We start from the raw sequence: 19732 nt of genomic DNA, 5'->3' as shown, positions 1-19732 counted from the left end.
ATTACCAGTCAAGATTATTCTTGCTTATTACCTTGCTTATTACCCTTGCTTATTACCAGTCAGGATTACTCTTCAGAGGTAAACAGATTATTTCATTTTATTTCAATTCATTTATTCTTTTAGCAACCACTTACTGGACCATGAGTATTGGCCAAAGAGTGGGTGTGCAAGTAGACAAAATCAAGGTAGACAAGATCCCTGATTCATGAATTGTTCAGTCATACAAATAAATGTGAAACTATGACAGTGATAAGTGTTTCACTGAGAAGTTAATGGTACTATAAAAATAGGTGTTAGGAGAAATTTTTCTTATTTGAGTGATCAAAGAGAGTTTCCTTGAGGAAATGGTATGAACTAGGGCCTAAATAATGAATAAAAGTTAATTAGGGGAAAAGTCAGATGAAGAGAGTTGGAAGGATATTCCAGAAGTAGGAAACAACAAATATCACATGTGAGCATAAAAATTAATGGGGAGAATGGGCTGACGTGGATGTCAAGGGCAAGGGGCTTCATGATCTGCGATGAAGTTAGAGGGGCCAGCAGAGCCCAGGCTGTGCAAGTTAAGACTTCAGTGTTCACTTTGGGAAACGGGAAGCTATTGAGACATTTCAAATAGTAAGTGACACAGTCAGGTTTGAGTTTTAAAAGACTATTCTGCCTGTCACGTGCAGAGTGAATTGGAGGAGCAGGACAGGGTATGCAGAGAGAGCTGTTAGGAAGCTTTGTGGTAGCCCAGGCAAGACACAATGGCAGCACAAATAGCCTGCTAGAGTGAAGGCAGTGAAAAGTGGATGGAGTTGCACAACATTTAGGAGGTAAAGTTGACAAAACTGGGGATAAATTGACATGAAGAAGAAGGAAGTGCAAGGATGCCTCCTAGGCTCAACTAACTAGGTGAATGGTGGACCCAGTGACAGAAATGTTGAAAAGGGGTTTCGGTTGTGGCTGTTGCTGGGAGATGGTTCTTGGGGAGGAGTCTGAGTTCATTGTAGTTCATATTGCATGGAAGGTTTATTTGCAACATCAGGAGGAGATATCAAGTAGGCAGTTAGACATATAGAGATCAAAGGAAAGGAATGAGCTGGAGAATAAAAATAATATATCATTTGCATGTCTAGCTGGAGAATAAAAATAATGTATCATTTGCATGTCTTAGTAATGAAGTCATGGGTGTTGTGGCATGAGATCAGCTGGAGGGAGAGGAGAGATTAAAGTGAGGAGAGAGCTACAATCAAGTAAGTGAGTGCCAGGGCTCGCCAACCATGCAAGGACAGGGCAGGAGAAGAGGAACCGCAAAGGTGGGTAAGGAGGAGGTGCAGAGAGATTGGGAATGTGTTGTCACTGAGCCAGAGGGAAGGACTGGATCAGAGCAAGGTCTTCAGTGTCAAATGCAGCTGGGAAGTCAAGGAAGATGAGAACCTAGACATACTAGTTGGCTTTTAGTAGCATCTGGGTCGCACTTTTGTGAATACAGAAGCCAGGCTGGAATGGACCAGTGAGTGAATAGGAGGTAAGGCCACAGAGGCCATGAATACACAGCTCTTGAAAATTTGGGCCACAAGGGGAGGAGTATGGAAATAGGGCGGCAGTTAGAAGCAAATGAGAGGGTGAAAGGAGTGTTTTTGTTGTTGTGTTGTTGTTGCTTTCTTTGTCTTAACGAGCAAGACTTGAACAGTTTCCAAGCTAACAGCAAGGATCAGGTTGACAGGGAGATTTTAAGTACAGAAAAGAGAGGTGGAAGGGTCCTGAGATGGAGAGAAGAGATACTTTCCAAGGCCCAGGAAGGGAGACTGGACATCAAAGGAGGGCAGATCCTCTGCTTTGTTGGTAGAGTGCAGGTGTAGGGGAGAGAGAGGGGTGACAGGGAAAGTAGGGATAGGCAGAGAAGATGCCCTTTGAGGGAAGCTGAGACAATTCCTTTTCATAGGATCTCTCTTTTATGTGAGATAGGAGGCAAGGCTGTCTGCTGAGTGTGTGTGTGTGTATGTGTGTATGTGTGTGTGTGTGTGTGTGCGCGCATGCGCGCACGCACATGTGGGCACACATGCATATGTAGCAGGTTGGGCATCTACTCCACCCTGGAATAAAAAGGTTAAGGACATGGAAAAGGTGAAGGTTTCCCCTGAAAATGGGAGCGTGAGCTGATGAGTTACCTGTTGCCAGGTGGATAAAGGCTGGTGGTTGGGAACCCACAGTGGACACGGCTGCCTTGCAGAACCTCTCTTTCAGCAGCATTTGGCAGGGAAGGAGCAGACAGGTAGGTTCTACTACACATGGAGCCTTGCCACTGGGCTGGGACATGAAGACAAAGGCCTGGGGGTGAAGCACATTAGATTAAAATGAAGCCCTTGACACCCAAGCTGGATAAAGAGGCAAATGAAGATAGGGGATGGGGTGAAATTTAGGAATGCAAACAGCTGGGTCCTCAAAGGTGAAGCTGGGGTGGTAAGTCAGGGCCCAATAAATAAGGCTCTTGAATGCCAGGGCCTTGAGCATTTTTCCTGAGCTCAATGGGGAGCCACTGAGGAATTCAAGGTGAGGTGAATGATATACCAGATCAGCATCTGGAAAGGTCACCTTGTCTGCAGGGTGGAGTGCTTGGAGATGGGAGTGGGTGAGAGACAATGGAAGGTGGAATGCAGGCTGTGGTAGCTGGGAGGGAGAGGCCCAGAAGAGGCAAGCCCTGGGGACAGCAGAGTGTCCCTGTTACCCCAAAGAGCAGAGTCCACTGGTCAAATGCTCACATAAACCCAGTCCACAGCCAAAAGAGGGGCAAGGGCCTTGGCAGGGCTGGGAGAGAGAAGGGATGGCCACAGGAGGACAGGAGTTCAGGGTGGAGAGAAGCAAAGTGGGGAGTGTAGTGGATTTTAAGAGCTGACTGAATGAGCTTTGGCCACGGTTTTCCCCCAAGAGAGCAATGACCTGGGGGCCCTCAGACATAGATCCCAGACTCAGAAGAGAGGGAGGGGCCTTTGGAGATCACCTCTTCCTGAAGTCTTGTGAAAAGCAGAGATTTACCTGAAGTCACATGGAGGCCAGTACCATTGATGAGTCAGGACACTTACTGGCCAACTCGCCGACTGCGGGTGGGTCTCCCCTACTCAACCCAAGCCCAAAAGAAACAAGACTTGAGGCATGGAGGTCATGTCTGATAGGCCATCTCTGCTGATGGGGATGGGGAATTGTTTGGGGGGTACAACCCAGTGCCAGTGGAGGCCCCCTGAGAGCCACCTGCCCCATCCCCAGCCTCCACAGAAAGGGGCACAGACCCCTGGTGCTTGTGGCATCCTGGTACCTGGCAGCACCCTCTTCCCCTCCATGTGGCGGATGTCCTCTTCCTTCAACCTGGTCCTCTTTCCCATGGTCATGAATAGCCAGGGACACTCCTTTCCTTCACCCTGGTTCCAAGGGAGGAACACAAAATCATAAGAGCCACAAAAGAGATGCAGCTTTGGTCTCCTGCCCACCATGGGCTGAATGCTGTGCTGGGCATTCTGCAGACGTTATCTCGCCCTTCCTCAGAGCTGCCCTCCTTACAGATTGGGGTCGACGCAATTCAGAAGGTGAAGCAATGCAAAGACAATGCTGTTCTCTAAACAGAAAGTGCTGCTCTGAGGTTAGGAGGGGAACCATGATCTTGCTTAGGCTCTGACTTCTGAGTGGCTGTCAAGATCAAGTGCTGCCACTTCATCATTGAGGCTAGAGGGCCTGCAGACCCCAAGTTAACACAGTAGACCCCAGCTTATCACAGGGAAGCCTGCAGATGCCACACTCTTACACGGCTTCCTGAAGAGCCCCAGTCTGTCACAGAGCTCGTCAAATACGAGAAACTCGGGGTTTCAGTCCCATATTCCAGGAGGCCTCCTTCGTTTCACCACTCTGGTCTTTTTTTTTTTTTTTTTTTTGAGATGGAGTTTCACTCTTGTTGCCCAGACTGGAGTGCAGTGGCCTGATCTCGACTCACTGCAACCTCCGCCTCCCGGGTTCAGGTGATTCTCCTGCCTCAGCCTCCTGAGTAGCTGAGACTACAGGTGCCTACCACCATGCCTGGCTAACTTTTGCATTTTTAGTAGAGATGGGGTTTTGCCATGTTGATCAGGCTGGTCTTGAACTCCTGACCTCGGGTGATCTGCCCGCCTCGAAAGTGCTGGGATTACAGGTGTGAGCCACCACGCCCGGCCACCACCCCAGTTCTGAGGCTGGTATAAATGCTTCTCCATCTCGGGGCAGTGCACCAAGTGTCTACTGAGCCCCTACATTGGGCAGTTTTAGGTGCTGGCAGGGGAAGCGGGAAGGAGGACAGGAAGCAGGTGTGTAGAGCAATGAGGAACACAGACAGGTGCCAGGATAGTCTTGAGAATTCTCTGCTGCTGAGGTTCTCTGCAGCCATCCCCCAGTGGGTTCCAGGGCCCAGAACCAAGTCTGCACATCCCTGCATGCGGCCCCCTCTCTCTGCAGCCCGTCTCTCCCACTCCCCAGCCCTTCCTGCCAGCTTCTCTGGTGCTGAGATCTGTGTCACAGAACCTTTTCTGTTTCTCAAAGCTGCCTGGCTCTGGGTTCCCTCTGGGCCCTTGCACAGGTGGTCCTCCTAGCCTGAATCTCTCTCTTCTCTGCTTTTCCCCTTTACCTTGCTAACATTTTTCAAGTCTCGATCAGCTGCCACTTCCTCTGGAAGCCTTTCTCATTATGGAATAGGTGCACCCAATGCCTGTACTTACTCATCCCACACACACTTCTTGTGCCTAGTGGTGTTTGCTAATTGCCCGTCTTCCCAGTGGGCTCCTTAAGGACCAGGGCCTGTCTCTCTGTCCCTCACTGTAGCCCCAACACCTGGTGCAACACCTGCATAATAAGTGTACATGTTCAACCCAGTGGACCAAATGCATGAATTACACATTCAAAGAACCTAGAGATTATCTAAAGGCATGAGTGTGGTCAGTGGTAATCCACTTGGTAATAGAAGTCGAGTAAATTTCAGAAGTGGCAGAAGAGAGAAGGGTGAGAGTGATGAAGTCACAACAGGAAAGGGGGGCCAGAGAGGGCCTCTCAAGCCAGAAATAGCTAAGCAGAGTCTTCCAGAATGAGAAACAAGGGCTTTTCCATGAGCAAAGGAAGGTGGCGTCCAGGAGGGGCATTTGTAGGAGAGTATGCTGTGCCTGAGCAAGGGGTGGGTGAGTGAGAGGAGGAGGGAGGGAGGTGGACCCTGGGCTGTTGGCTATTGGTGTTGACTTCAGAGACTGCAGATAAATACACTGGCTGGCAGTGGGGCCGAACAGAGGGGAAGCAGTCAACTCGTAACGCCATGTGTCACAGGGTTCCCAGCGAGCTCTTTAAGAGCCAGGACCCTGGCTATCTGTCCCCCATTGTAGCCCCAACACTTCCATCTCCCAGCAGACCATCTCTGTGCAGAGTCAGATTGGTGAAGTTTCTCAAGAAAAACATTTTGAGGAAACATGACCAGAGGAGGGAGATGAGTCCAGAAGCCTTCAGGATTGTACAGTGGGAGGAGATAAGGAGGGTTAGGACCAAGGGAAGAGCAAAGAGATGGAGAGAAGCTGGGGCTTGCGATGTCTTGGGGAGGAAGAACAGTTGGGGGAAGGAGGGTGGCCGAAGAGTGCAGAGTGACCATCAGTCTCCTGACTTGGAAGACGGCAGCGTGGGTAATATGGCCTTCTTGGAGAAAGGGAGAGATGGGGCACTCAGGGTGGGGGCAGCTCCGGAGGTCAGTTCAGAACATGTTGGCAAAGAGTCCAGTAGGTGGATGGATGGATGTGAGCATAACTTAGAAAGAAAACTCCACTTTAGTCAAACAGGCAAACACAAAACTACAAAAGAGAAATTGTCCAATCACATCAGTGGAAATGGAGAGAAATGAACAGTTTTGCAAAAGAATTACTCATTCAGTAAAAGGGTTCTTTATAAAGTTCCATCTAAGTTAAATTATATCTGGTATAATAAAATGTGATTCATTTACGTATTTCATTTCCACAGAGAAATTGTTCGGAATGTGGCTGTCACATTATGCTTGGTCTGACATAGACGAGTGACTGTGTGTGGCAGTATTTTTGTCACTTTCGGCAAAGGTTCTCTTGTCTTTTCCTTCTCCATTTCTGGCAAAATAATTGTTCACTTGTTGACTGAATTCTTGCTCCAGTGGGTAAAGTCTTTCCTTCACAATAGGGAGTAACACTTCATGTTGGTGCTCCTAGGAGAAGAGTGGGTGGCAGCCATTCACACCATAGTATAAATGACTAAAGAACAAAGTTTGATAAAGGGCAAGAGGGGTTACGAAGGCACTGTGCTTGTGAAAAGGATGATGGGGGGAAGGACATCCAGGTCATGGGGGAGAAATTGTACAATTGGTGAGGAGAGAAAAGGCTTCAGACAGATGTGACCTATAGGAGCACACACCTGCTTTGCTTTCCCTTGGCTGAGCACAAACCTCACCTAGTCTTGCATTGGATTCATACACCTTCCTTCTCTAAAATGACCATTTGCTGTTGTATCTCAGGGTCAACCCACAGGGTTGGAGCTCCTTTGTAAAGGTGTGTTAAAGTGAATGAGATCTTTCTGATGAAACTGAACAGGTGAGGGTGCTGTCGGCAGGGCTGCGGAGACCTGTGAGCATTACTTCACAGATTTGCCCAAATCAAATGCTCTCTGACTTCAACAAAACAACAGTAAAAGTAATGTATTGAGCACTCACCATGTGCCGGGTCCTGTGTTGCACAATTTATGTGTCTTATCACACTCAGTCCTCTGAACAACTCTGTAAGGTAACTGTCTCTGTTTTACAAAGGTGAAACAGAAGTCCAGAGAGGTTACTTGTCCACCATTGAATGTCAGGGTTGGATGCAAGCCCAGCCCTGTTGGGGTTTGAAATTGCTATCAGGTCATTTAGTCTGAAGTCTCCTTGGTGCCAAATTCTTGTCAACTGAGGCTTGAAGGGGAAGCAGACAGATGTGGCTAGAGCTGCAGCTCATCAGCAACTGACCACCAGTGCTCAGGGCACCTGGAGGACCACAGCAAAAAGGACAGCCTTTTGCTCCAGGTTTCCACTTTTCGAGAGATATGAACACATTAGTAAATGTCTGTTTCTGGCAACAGGCAGCCAGGGTGAGAAAATAATCAGATCTACACAAAATGTATAAAGAATGTGTGGAGGGACCTCCAAAGGGTGAGAAACCACTTCTGGCTGCTAAGAGGGGGACTTTGCAATCTGGTCTCACACTCTCAATTCTTAAAAAATAAGTCCATGAAGCAGAAAAAAAGCATGGGATTTGGAATTTGAGATCTGACTTTGAAGCCCACACAGAACATAGACAAGTCAACTGTGTGGTTTGGGGTAAGTTACGCAGACTCTCTGTGGCCTGTTTACTCATTTGCAAGTAAAACAGTAATGATGATACCTACATCATGGAACTATTGTGAGGCTCAAAGGAGATAACGTGAGAGAGCTCTGCTAGCCGGCCTATTTGTCTTCATTCTGCTGCTGATGGCGGGGGTTGTTGAACTGTCTCTGATTCAGGGCCTGGACCCTCAGTTTACCCTCTCAATGGTTCTTACTTCTCTTGCAGACATATTTGGTTCCAAAATGGCATCTTCCCTTTATGGAGTACTCTTTGTTGTTGGCCTCTGTGCTCCAGTTTACTGTGTGTCCCTGGTCAATGCCCCCAGCGGATACCCCCACCCATCCTCCACAGAGAGCACCCCTGCCTCACTGGTGTATTCCCTCAACACCAACTTTGCCTTCCACCTGTACCGCAGGCTGGTTCTGGAGACCCCGAGTCAGAACGTCTTCTTCTCCCCCGTGAGTGTCTCCACTTCCCTGGCCATGCTCTCCCTTGGGGCCCACTCAGTCACCAAGACCCAGATTCTCGAGGGCCTGGGCTTCAACCTCACACACACACCAGAGTCTGCCATCCACCAGGGCTTCCAGCACTTGGTTCATTCACTGACTGTTCCAAGCAAAGACCTGGCCTTGAAGATGGGAAGTGCCCTCTTTGTCAAGAAGGAGCTGCAGCTACAAGCAAATTTCTTGGGCAATGTCAAGAGGCTGTATGAAGCAGAAGTCTTTTCTACAGATTTCTCCAACCCCTCCATTGCCCAGGTGAAGATCAACAGCTACGTGAAAAAGAAGACCCAAGGGAAGGTTGTAGACATAATCCAAGGCCTTGACCTTCTGACAGCCATGGTGCTGGTGAACCACATTTTCTTTAAAGGCAAGGATTTGGGAAGTTGACTTTTATTTATTTATTTTATGATGATGCTGATGATTTTTGCTTAGTGAAATACACAAGGCAAACAAAGCCTAGACTGCAGGGTGGAGAAATGGGAGGGCCTGAACTCTGATTAGCTTTGCAGTTAGCTGACTGCAGGACCTGGGACAGCTCATGTTTATCAGTTACAGTGGGGGACTCATTTAGTTCTCTTTGGGTAGACAGATAAAGTGTCTCCAGGTGTGTTTGCATTTGACTCAGTGGGAAACCCATAGGAAAAATCTGGAAACTACTTGAGAGAAAGGATCTCTTGCCACCAGCAGCTGTCCCACTGCCCCTTGAAAGTTTTAAAGAAGGAATATGGAACTCTCTGACAACCCAGTTTAAGAAGCAAATCCAAGAGTGTGAACACTTTCATAGGTGTAGAAATGTAGACAAGTTGATGTGACTGTCATTCATATCTCATATATATATGAAGTCTACTTCATCTATAACTGCATATATATATATATATATATATATATATATATATGTTAGAGATTTACAGTTTTCACTGTGTTGTAGGGAATGCACATCAGCTTTGAAATCAAACAACTTGGATTTGGATTTTACCTCTGCCCCATACTTGCTCTATGATCCTCAGCATGTGTCTCTAAAAGATTTACCATGTGTTGAGTGTCTGACCTGTGCCAGTCTCTGTGCTGAGTGGATAGTTTGATCATAAAGCCAACTTTATAGGGTTGGGCTTGAGATAGAAGTGCCTGGCGTCTCCAGGCAGAGTTTTCACGGATGTCACCGTATCATCCCTCTCCTTCCTCCGTCCCTCTTCCTCCCCTTCCTTCCTCCCTCCCTTCATCCACCTGCTCCCTGTAACTCATTTATCCATGCACTAGTTTATCTGTCCATCCATCCAGGCATGCACCTAGCCAACCAGCCAGACATCTATCCATTGACGTACTCATCTACCCATCTACCCGTTCACAAAGCTATCCATCCACTTGTCCATCCATCAGTTCATCCATCCATCCACCTAGCTAGCCAACCACCTGTCCATTAATCTATCCATCTATCTACCCACCCTATATCCACCCATTCACCAAACTATCCACCCATTTATCCATATGTCATTCATCCATAAATCCATGCATGCATCCATCTATCCACCCAGACAGCCAAACATGTATCCATTAACCTGTTCATCCCTCTACCCTCCATTTACCCATCCAGCAAACTATCCACCCATTTATCCATCCATCAGTTCATCCATCCATCCATCTATCCATCCATGCATCCATTCATCCACCCAGCTAGCCATCTAGCTAGCCAACTACCTATGCATTAATCTGTTCATCTATCTATCCATCCATCAGTTCATCCATCCATCCATCCATCCATTCATCCATCTATCCACCCAGCCATCCAACCATCTATCCATTAGCTTTTCATCTATCCATCCACCCTCCATCTGCCAAGCTATCCACCCATTTATCCATCCATCCTACAAAGAGGAAAGAGAAGGAAAGAAAACTGGTATGCTTTGAGCCCTTACTAAGTTACCTTCACTCTATGTTGTTCTATTTAACTCAATTCTATTTTTAATTGAAATACAACTCACATATCATAAAATTCACCATTTTATTGATTTTCAGTATATTCACAAGTTTGGGCAACTACTCCGCTGTGTAATTCCAGAGCATTTTTTTTTTTTTTTTTTGTTACCTCAAAAAGAAACCTCATACCCATTAGCAGTAATTCCCTATTTCATTTTGCTGTCTTTGCCTCACTAATTGCACTTTGACATAAAGATCTCATTTCTCTCTTTGTGCTAGCCAAGTGGGAGAAGCCCTTTTACCCTGCATATACAAGAAAGAACTTCCCATTTCTGGTGGGCAAGCAGGTCACTGTGCATGTCCCCATGATGCACCAGAAGGAGCAGTTTGCTTTTGGGATGGATACAGAGCTGAACTGCTTTGTGCTTCAGATGGACTACAAGGGAGATGCCGTGGCCTTCTTTGTCCTCCCTAGCAAGGGCAAGATGAGGCAACTGGAACAGGCTTTGTCAGCCAGAACACTGAGAAAGTGGAGCCACTCACTCCAGAAAAGGTGGGTATCTGTGTCAGTCACCTGGGCCCTGAGGCAGGGGACACACACATTCAAAGATGGGGGAGAGATTGTGCTAACCACTGTTGGATAATCACTTCTGAACAATGAGTACCAACGGTATGCAGGACAGAGAGCCTGGGGCTCTCTATACATGTTTACACTTGAAGTTCACTATCACCTAATGAGGAGTCTTAATACCACTCATTTCACAGGTGAGGAAATGGAGGCTCCAAGGTGGTAAGTGAATTGTCCAAGGTCATGTAGCTGTTACATGCTAGCAGAGCTGGCTCTAGAAGCCAATCTGATATTGAAATCTTTGGAATGATCCCATAAAAGCAAGCAAACAAAAGCATTGGTGGTCACATATAAGAAAGAGGATAACCATATTACCAAATCCAAAGGTTGGTGAACAGATAAAGTAAGCTACTATTTACAAAGTGCTTAGGAGAATTCCTAGAAGATAGTAAGTGTTCAGTAAATGTTAGCTAATAGTGTTATTATTAGTCCTATAATTATTATGGTGAGTATAAAAATATGGAGAATATCAAAAAGATTAATCATGAGATAAAAAAGGAATGTCAAAGTTTTGTGTTCTGTCTCTTAGCAATATATTGTTGGCATCATAGAATGATTTCAGCAGCATTCCCTGGTGCTCATAGTCTGGGAAGAGAGAAGGAAGGCTGCAGTGTAGCTGGAATTCAAGAAAGAGATTGGGCAATGCCCCAGGGGAGGGCAGGAAAGGTGCTGAGGAGCTTCTGAGCAGAGAGAGATCACTTTCAGCTGGGACTCAGGGACAGCTTCAAGGAGGCGGTGGGGTTTAGATGCACATACGGGTAGCATATGAGCACACAGAGGCTTGGGAAGGGCAGCTTTAGTAGACAATGCACTGGCAAGAACTCAAAGTCAAGGATGAAGAGATGCTGCAGGGTGTGTCAGCGACTTCTTCTCTTCTCAGGCTGCATCTGGGGCTGCGGATAAGAAGAGGAGGTGGCACAGAAGCTCAGGGAGGAAGGCATGGAGCACATAGCAGCAGATGGAGCACAGAGAAAACAGGGAAAGGGGATAGTGGCAGGGAAGAGAGAGCTGTCCCTGGCATGAGGGGTCACAAGACACCTGTCAGATGAGGACTGAAATGTGTCCACCCAATATTTTTGTGCTTTCATTGCTGTGAGTCACTAAGTACATAACCTTGGGCAAAGCACTAAAACTAAGCTTTACCATCTTTAAAATGGGGACAGTGTTGTTGAATGTGCCTGGGACAATGTCTGGCATACAATATATGTTCAGGCCAGACTCACGCCGTAATCCTAGCACTTTGGGAGGCTGAGGCAGGTGAATTGCCTGAGCTCAGAAGTTCAAGACCAGCCTGGGCAACACGATGAAACCCTGTCTCTACTAAAATACAAGAAAAATTAGCCAGACGTGGCCATGTGTAACTGTAATCCCAGCTACTTGGGAGGCCGAGGCAGGAGAAAAGCTTGAACCCGGGAGGCGGAGGTTGTAGTGAACTAAGACCATGCTGTTGCACTCCAGCCTGAGTGACAGAGCGAGACTCCATCTAAAAAAAAAATGTTCAATACATGTGGGCTGTTTTCTCTTGGTTCAGAGGGAAAAAAATATTGTGCTAAATTATCAGGTGGTGCTGTTCAATATAGTAGCCACTAAGCCACCTGCAGTTATTTACACTTAAATTATCTGAAATTCAGTAAAATTAAAATTTTAGTTTCTCATTTGCACAAGCCACTGTTCAAGTTGCTCAATAGCCACACATGGCTAGTGGCTACCATACTGGAGAGCGCAGGTCGAGGATCTTCCCAGCATCACAGGCAGTTCTGCTGGACTTTGCTGCTCTAGGGCATTAGCAGGGCCTGCATCAGGAAGTGCTGGTGAGGAGGTACTCTGGACAGTGAGTGGGTGGTTGATGAGCTTCCATTGCTGCTTGACGTCTCCTGTTGGTTTCTGCCATAGACTCCCTTGCCGACCACCTTCTCACCTCTGCACCCACTTCACTGGGGGCCCGTCTGTCTCCTTGCATGTTTTTAGTGCTGGACCTGCTCAGCTGGGAGACTTACTTCAAGAGCAACCTGGGGTTCTTGGCTAGGATGTGTTGACCTTTTTAGCAGCAATTAGCAATGGCTGGAGGAAGAACGGAGTCTCCCAAAATGGCATCTAGGAGCAGAGATGCAGACACCATGGGCTTGTGACCTCATTGTTTCCTTTTCCTTACTGCACAGGTGGATAGAGGTGTTCATCCCCAAATTTTCCATTTCTGCCTCCTACAATCTGGAAACCATCCTCCCAAAGATGGGCATCCAAAATGCCTTTGACGAAAACGCTGATTTTTCTGGAATTACAAAGAGAGACTCCCTGCAGCTTTCTAAAGTGAGTTGAATGAGAATATTTGCAAAAAAGTCCAAGCAGGAAGCACCTGCAGAATTAATCAAGTGCTCTTATGTCATTGATAAGGAAACAGAGGTCTGAAAGGTGAAATGAGGTTCTTCTGTGGCCAGAAGAACCAAATCTTGCGACCTATGGCCACCATCCCTCCGGCACACAGCATGTGTTATCCCTCTTCACACAAATGTTCCGAAGGCATCCTCAGCAGGCAGCTGCTCCCCCACACCTGCTGCAGGCGAGCAGGTGCTCCCCTGGGATCTGACCTCACCTTTTTCCTCCCTGGAGTTTAGGCCCTCACACAGGCATCACAATATGGCTGTCCATAGGCCATTTGCACCCACAGATGTGTTGTCTGGCCTTCAGTGTGTAAGGAGAGAGAGAGAGACAGAGAAAGAGAGAGAGAGAGACAGAGACAGAGACAGAGGAGAGAGAGAGGAGACAGACAGAGAGAGACAGAGGGAGGGGAGAGAGAGATACAGAGAGAGAGAGAGAGAGACAGAAGAGAAAGAGAGACAGAAGAGAGAGAGAGAGAGGAGAGAGACAGAGACAGAGAGAGAGAGAGAGGAGAGAGAGAGAGAGAGGAGTTTTAAAACGTAGTATATTGGGGCCGGGCGCGGTGGCTCAAGCCTGTAATCCCAGCACTTTGGGAGGCCGAGACGGGCGGATCACGAGGTCAGGAGATCGAGACCATCCTGGCTAACACGGTGAAACCCCGTCTCTACTAAAAATACAAAAACTAGCCGGGCGAAGTGGCGGGCGCCTGTAGTCCCAGCTACTCGGGAGGCTGAGGCAAGAGAATGGCGTAAACCCGGGAGGCGGAGCTTGCAGTGAGCTGAGATCCGGCCACTGCACTCCAGCCTGGGCGACAGAGCGAGACTCTGCCTCAAAAAAAAAAAAAAAAAAAAAAAAAAAAAAAAAAAAAAAAAAGAAAAACGTAGTATATTGGATCTAAAAGTCTAGATTTCTGATCCTCTTGAAACAAATCACTGACCCTAATTCCCACATGGCAACAGTGAGTCTATGTGTCCACATGGCAGCCATCACCGGAGTTGAGTTGTGAGTGACCCTTTTAGTCAGACAGGACCCTCCAGGTATTGTGGGCACCCCATGCTCTTACAAGAAGTCTCCTTCAGTTAATTGGGGTTACCTGCCTAACCCCTGCACACATATGGGTTACTGATCTCTGACCTAAACTTTTATTTTGATAATGGATTATAATAGTCAGAAGTGATCTTGGGGCTACTGAAGGGGACCTTTGTCACTGGTCTACAGAAAATGCTGAGAGGCCCCACTGGAATATGATGAGCATAATGGACCTTTTCTCGAGGAAAATGCATCTGAGCCCATGAAAAACAATGCCTGTAGTCACAGGAGCTCAAGTCTCCCTGAAGCTTAGAAATCCAGGAACTCCAGGTTAAGAATCTCTTCCCTAGCAGACAAAGAAGGGATCTAACCTTAGTCATATCAAACCCATGTCTGCCATGCGAGAACTGCAGCAGTTACTACTGCTGGCAAGTCCACAAGCATTTGCCTTGTATGATCTCCCTTAATTTACACAATAACCTTACGGGACACATGCAATTATTATTACCTTTTATAGATCGGGAAACTGAAGCATGTGGCATCTAAATAATTTGCAACCATAAGTGGCAGAGCTGAGACTCACTCCTATCTTCCTGCTCTGTGTTTGTCACCATCTCACTCGCGGTGTAAGGACCAATGGACCATAGTCAACACCCACTGCAATGTACTGAGCAAACCCAATGCCAGGCATTTGAACCTTGAATCCTTTCAAGGTAGACCTCACCATTCCAGGGCAAAACACTCAGTTTAGTTTACTTAGTTAAGTAAAAGTGTCTCTACTGGGGCCACTGATGTTTGTTTTTCCTTTGGCAGGCAACCCACAAGGCTGTGCTGGATGTCAGTGAAGAGGGCACTGGGGCCGCAGCAGCTACCGCCACCAAGTTCATAGTCCGATCGAAGGATGGTCCCTCTTACCTCACTGTCTCCTTCAATAGGACCTTCTTGATAATGATTACAAATAAAGCCACAGACAGTATTCTCTTTCTAGGGAAAGTGGAAAATCCCACTAAATCCTAGGTGGGAAATGGCCTGTTGACTGATGACACTTTGCTAATGCACAAGAAATAACAAACCACATCCCTCTTTCTGTTCTGAGGGTGCACGTGACCCCAGTGGAGCTGCATTCACTGGCAGGGACGCCACTTCCAAGGCTCAATCACCAAACCATCAACAGGGACCCCAGTCACAAGCCAACGCTCATTAACCCCAGTCAGTGCTCTTTTCCACAAAGTCTCCCAGGTCACTAGCTTCATGGGATGTTGCTGGGTTACCATATTTCCATTCCTTGGGGCTCCTGGGAATGGAAATATGCCAATGCAGGTCAGGCACTTCTATTGCAGAATTACAATAACACATTCAATAAAACTAAAATATGAATTCAGCTGTCAACAGGGTCCTAATCTGAAAATGATTTACTGGCGAACTCGCAGTGGCTGGGCTGCCGTCCCATGACATCTCAGAGGCTGCATGATTTTTCCTTCATTTATTCAGCAAAAACTTACTGCGCACTTAATATATGCTAGGAGTAAATCAGGCAAGATTCCTGGCATGTTAGGCCTAAATGGGGGAGACAGACCCCCTACAGCAACAACGAAACCAAGCCTATAAACGTGGTCATAACAGCTTATAAGTGCCATGAAGGCATTGAATAGGATGACTGAGAGTGAGGGGAGGACAAGAGAGGGGTGTGAGCATAAAGGCTGTGAGTCAGGAATGAGCGGCATGTTGGAGGGACAGAGCAAGGACCTTGTAGCATCATGTGGGGCAGATGGAAGAAATGAAGATGCAGAGGCTCAAGGAGGTCAGCTGGTGGAGGCCGTTGTTGGCCAAGGAGAGAGCCTGCGTTTGTGGGGAGCACCAGGGCACGGGGTGACGAGGGCTAATGCATGGGCTGTGAAGGTCTCCCTGGGTGCTGTGGAACAGTTTTCCATCTCCTCGAGGCTGGCTGTCTCCCTGACTCTGATGATGTCGTGTATGCACATGCAGCCTTCTGGGTGCTCAGCCCCTTCCCTGCAGGTCTGTAACAGCAATGGTCCTGCTCCCACACTCTGAGTCCTGAGAGCAGCACGATGAGTAATGGGCCACGGTGGCACCACAGCAAAGGCAGCTCATGTCCTTTGAGTCAGACTCACCATCCCTCCCTCCGTCATTGCCTGACAGGCTATGCTGGCACCTCTGTATCACCCTCATTACCAAGGGCATCTGGCGGCCTCCATGGAGCCCTTGCTCCAGTCAGATCCAAAGGCTCCTCTTCTGGGGACCCCAGTGCCCCACCCACCTTGGATGTGCCAGGGGCCTCATGTTGGCTTTCTCATGCTGTTTTATAAGGAAAGAAATAAAACAGAAAGGAGTTACGCTGGAAAGCTGGCAGAAGTCCCAGGGGAACCTAACCCCCAGTCCTCACGCTCCCACTTTATTTCACAAACAGAACAAGCTGCCACTGCACTCCAGCCTGGGCAACACAGCAAGACCCTGTCTCAAAACAACAAAAACAAACAAACAAAAAACAAAAACAGAATAGCTGAGACTCAAAGAGTAAAAACAGCTAACCTAGGCCATAGGGCCCTCCCGTGTTGACTTAGAACAAGGACCAATGGCCAGTTATGAAGAGCTCCCGCAACACCCCCTGGAGCAAACTTTGTTTTATACACAGTGCTCTTCCCTCGGGCTCTCCATTGTAAAGGTCACAGTGGAGAAGCCAGGCATCCTTCCCAGGAAGGAGCATACCTGCTCAGACATGGCTCCAGCCTCCTGCGGAGTAGGCAAGAAGATGTCCCACAGTAGCACAAAGGAGATAGTAGGCGTGAAGAAGTGACTAACAACACCTGTTGTTCACAACTAGTTCTTTCTAGAAACTATAGGGAACCCCAAGTAGTCAGCAGTGGGTGAGAGCTGTAAGTATCCTTCTGACAGCCTTGCTTCCGGTGGCACTTTACAGTGAAAGCAAGCTTAGGTGGCATCCTGGTGCCCACTCAGACTTGCATTTGCAAGCAGATATAAGAACAGCCATGGAGCATTTTCTGTCAACTTGCTGAGGTCCCAGCTCTGTTTTTTGAAATGCCAATCCTTTGCATTTGTTTATAAATGTACCTCACATTTTGTTTTGAAATCATTTCCATTGTGTATGGTAAGGTGACAGACAAAGACACCTGCGTTTGAAAGAAGAGTTTATTAGTTTGAGCACCCAAGAGGAGGGGTCCTGCCCCACCACAGAGGGCCACAGGGGGAAGCACTGGGGCTAGTCCAGAGACACAGGAGCGAGAGGAACACTTGGCCAGAGACTTTAGTACTGCAGTGTGGGGAGTGGTTAGGTGGGACATCCCTATTGGGCAGGAAGTGAAGTATAGAGGTTGGGGCTTGTGGTTGGAGGATTTGTAAAATGATTTTTACATGCCCATGAAAACAGAGAGGGCATGAACATAATCAACTGTGGCCGTTAGTTTGGGCCATCATTTCAAGATGCAAAATCGTCAGTCACAGAATATCAAGCATGAGTATTACAGCATCTTACGAAAGTTTCACTCAAGGTAGGAGTGGCAAATGCAGACCCATGGGCACCCGCACCTCCACCCCATTTAGAGAATCAGGTTCAACCTCCTGGGAGACTTTATGTTTTACAAGTGCCTTGATTGGAGCCACTGTGCCAACCTCAATCACTTATTTTAGGATGAGCTTTACTTGTACTATTAAATAATGCTACTTTTCAACAATAGTGTTTTATTGTTTTTAATTAAGAATAAGATGCATGCTCTTTGTAGGAAATTTGGAGAATATGAAAATCTACAAAGAAGAACTTAAAAGTCACCTCGATTCTATCATAAAAAGACTCTCTCATAAATAAATACTCATTTAATTCTAAGCTTGTTCTTCTTACTTGGGAGTCATGGGTGATCATGAGCCAATGATTCTGCTTCACAGGTTTCTTCAAGTAACGAGAAGAAAGTTTTTTCTCTGTTTGTGAAATTTCCTTCCAATTTTTTTTCCCCGTCACCCAAGCTGGAGTGCAGTGGCATAATCTCGGCTCACTGCAACCTCTTCTGCTTCCCAGGTTCAAGGGATTATCCAGCCTCAGCATCCCAAGTAGCTGAAATTACAGGCACCTGCCACCCTGTCCGGCTAATTTTTGTATTTTTAGTAGAGACAGGGTTTCAACATGTTGTCCAGGCTGGTCTGGAACTCCTGGCCTCAAGTGATCCACCTGCCTTGGCCTCCCAAAGTGCTGGGATTACAGGCATGAGCCACCCACCCAGCCCCTTCCAATCTTTTTATTCATATACAGATTATATTTTATTTGCAGTATCAACAAAATACTGGAATGGTTTGGTGTGGTGGTAAAAGCTTGGACTGGGGGATGGGATCCAAGTTCTGAGTGTGGCCCCATCCGTTCACTTAGTAAGCAAGTGACTTAACCTCATAGAGCCTCAGTTTCCCATCTACAAAGTAGGGATGACTGTGCCTCTCTCACATTCTTGCAGTGAGGGTGACCAATAAAGAACATAGCCTAAAAAAAAAAAAAAAAAAGAGGGGGAAAAATGGTAGAGAGAAGGCAAGACTAGGTTGCAGCTCCCAGTTGGACAGAGCACTGTGTGGACCTTTGAAAAAAATTTCAAAGGTTCAAGACTGGTATCTTGAACCTTTGTTCCAGAACGAATGCAGGAATAAACCAGGAAAGCCAAGAGAACACACAGAACCTGTGAAGGAAGCAGGTTGCTCCTGCAGGACCCAAGAGACAGTCCAAATATTGTGAGTGTCCAAACTGTGAAAGTGGGAAAGGGGGATTGTCCGCCACTGAACACACACCCTCACTGGGGCACCTGAAGGTCTAGATCATGGGAGAAGGATCTGACCTTACCTGGAGCTGAGACAATTTAGAGAGCCAAGCAAAATATAGGGGTAGAGGAAGCAGCATGTAAAGCCCTGTGGGTTTTCCACCCTTGGAAAACTATTTCAGACTTGCCTCATGGGTGTTCTTGGGGAGGGCTGCCAGAGATACTGGGAAAAGACCACAGGGAGAAGAAAACCCCCAGCTGAACTTTGTAACAATTCCAACTGAACAGGAAGTCTCCTGGCCAGAACTCAAGGGAGGGCGTGAATCTGGTGTGCAGACTCCACAGGCCGAGAGGTGTGAAAGCCCTACTTGTTCTCACAGGTGGGAGGCTGGTAGCCCGGGGCAAGTTCTCAGCCCTTCCTGCCCACTGCCCGTAAATAAACTTGGTGCTGTCTGGGGGCACGTGGTGGGAGTGAGACTGGTCTTTTGCGTTGCGTGGGAGCTGGGTGAGGCCTGTAACTGCCGGCTTTCCCCCACTTCCCTGGCAACCTGCATGACACAGCAGAGGCAGTCATAATTCTCCTGGGAACAACTCCATTGACCTGGGAACCACACCCCATTCCCCACAGCAGCCACAGCAAGCCCTACCCAAGGAGCGTTTGAGCTCAGACACACACAGCGCTGTCCCCCTCCTCTGATGGTCCTTCCCTACCCGCTCTGGTAGCTGAAGACAAATGGCATATACTCTTGGGAGTTCTAGGGCCTACCCACAGCCTGGTTCTCCCTATACTACCATAACTGATGCTCTCTCAAAAGTGTCACCTTCTGGCAGGAGGCCAACCAGCACAAAAGTAGTGCATTAAACAACAAAAACTAAGGATCCTCACAGAATCAATTTCACCCCTCTGCCATCTCCACCAGAGCAGGTGCTGGTATCCATGGCTGAGAGACTTGCAGATGGTTCACATCACAGGGATCTATGCAGAAAATCCCTAGTACCAGCCCAGAGCCTGGTAGACCTGCTGGGTGACTAGATCCAGATAACAATCACCACAGCTTGGCTCTCAGGAAGCCACATCCCTAGGAAAAGGGGGTGAGTACTACGTCAAGGGAGCACCCCATGAGACAAAAGAATCTGAAGAGCAGCCTTGAGCCCTAGATC

General features: G+C 47.5%; 1 protein-coding gene across 1 annotated transcript; it reads left to right on the top strand.

Annotated features, from left to right (window-relative positions):
* The first annotated feature begins 1225 nt into the window (after positions 1-1225).
* On the top strand, positions 1226-15191 carry SERPINA9 (serpin family A member 9). The gene is made up of 5 exons (XM_010384554.2): positions 1226-1298; positions 7578-8222; positions 10049-10322; positions 12557-12704; positions 14616-15191. Exons 2-5 carry the CDS (start codon positions 7595-7597, stop codon positions 14817-14819), a joined length of 1254 nt encoding a protein of 417 aa, XP_010382856.2. The 5' UTR covers positions 1226-1298; positions 7578-7594; the 3' UTR covers positions 14820-15191.
* The last annotated feature ends 4541 nt before the right edge of the window (positions 15192-19732 follow it).

The sequence above is a fragment of the Rhinopithecus roxellana genome, chromosome 5, assembly GCF_007565055.1.
Source record: "Rhinopithecus roxellana isolate Shanxi Qingling chromosome 5, ASM756505v1, whole genome shotgun sequence".
Lineage (NCBI taxonomy): Eukaryota > Metazoa > Chordata > Mammalia > Primates > Cercopithecidae > Rhinopithecus > Rhinopithecus roxellana.
This window is presented reverse-complemented; position numbering and strand designations above follow the sequence as displayed.

What these genes read in the sequence shown, in the direction of transcription:
- SERPINA9 (XM_010384554.2), top strand. Translation starts at nt 7,595, where the DNA reads ATGGCATCTTCCCTTTATGGAGTACTCTTTGTTGTTGGCCTCTGTGCT. An exon ending in GAACCACATTTTCTTTAAAG is followed by an intron (nt 8,223 to 10,048) that starts GCAAGGATTTGG and finishes TCTTTGTGCTAG; the next exon opens with CCAAGTGGGAGAAGCCCTTT. An exon ending in AGCCACTCACTCCAGAAAAG is followed by an intron (nt 10,323 to 12,556) that starts GTGGGTATCTGT and finishes CTTACTGCACAG; the next exon opens with GTGGATAGAGGTGTTCATCC.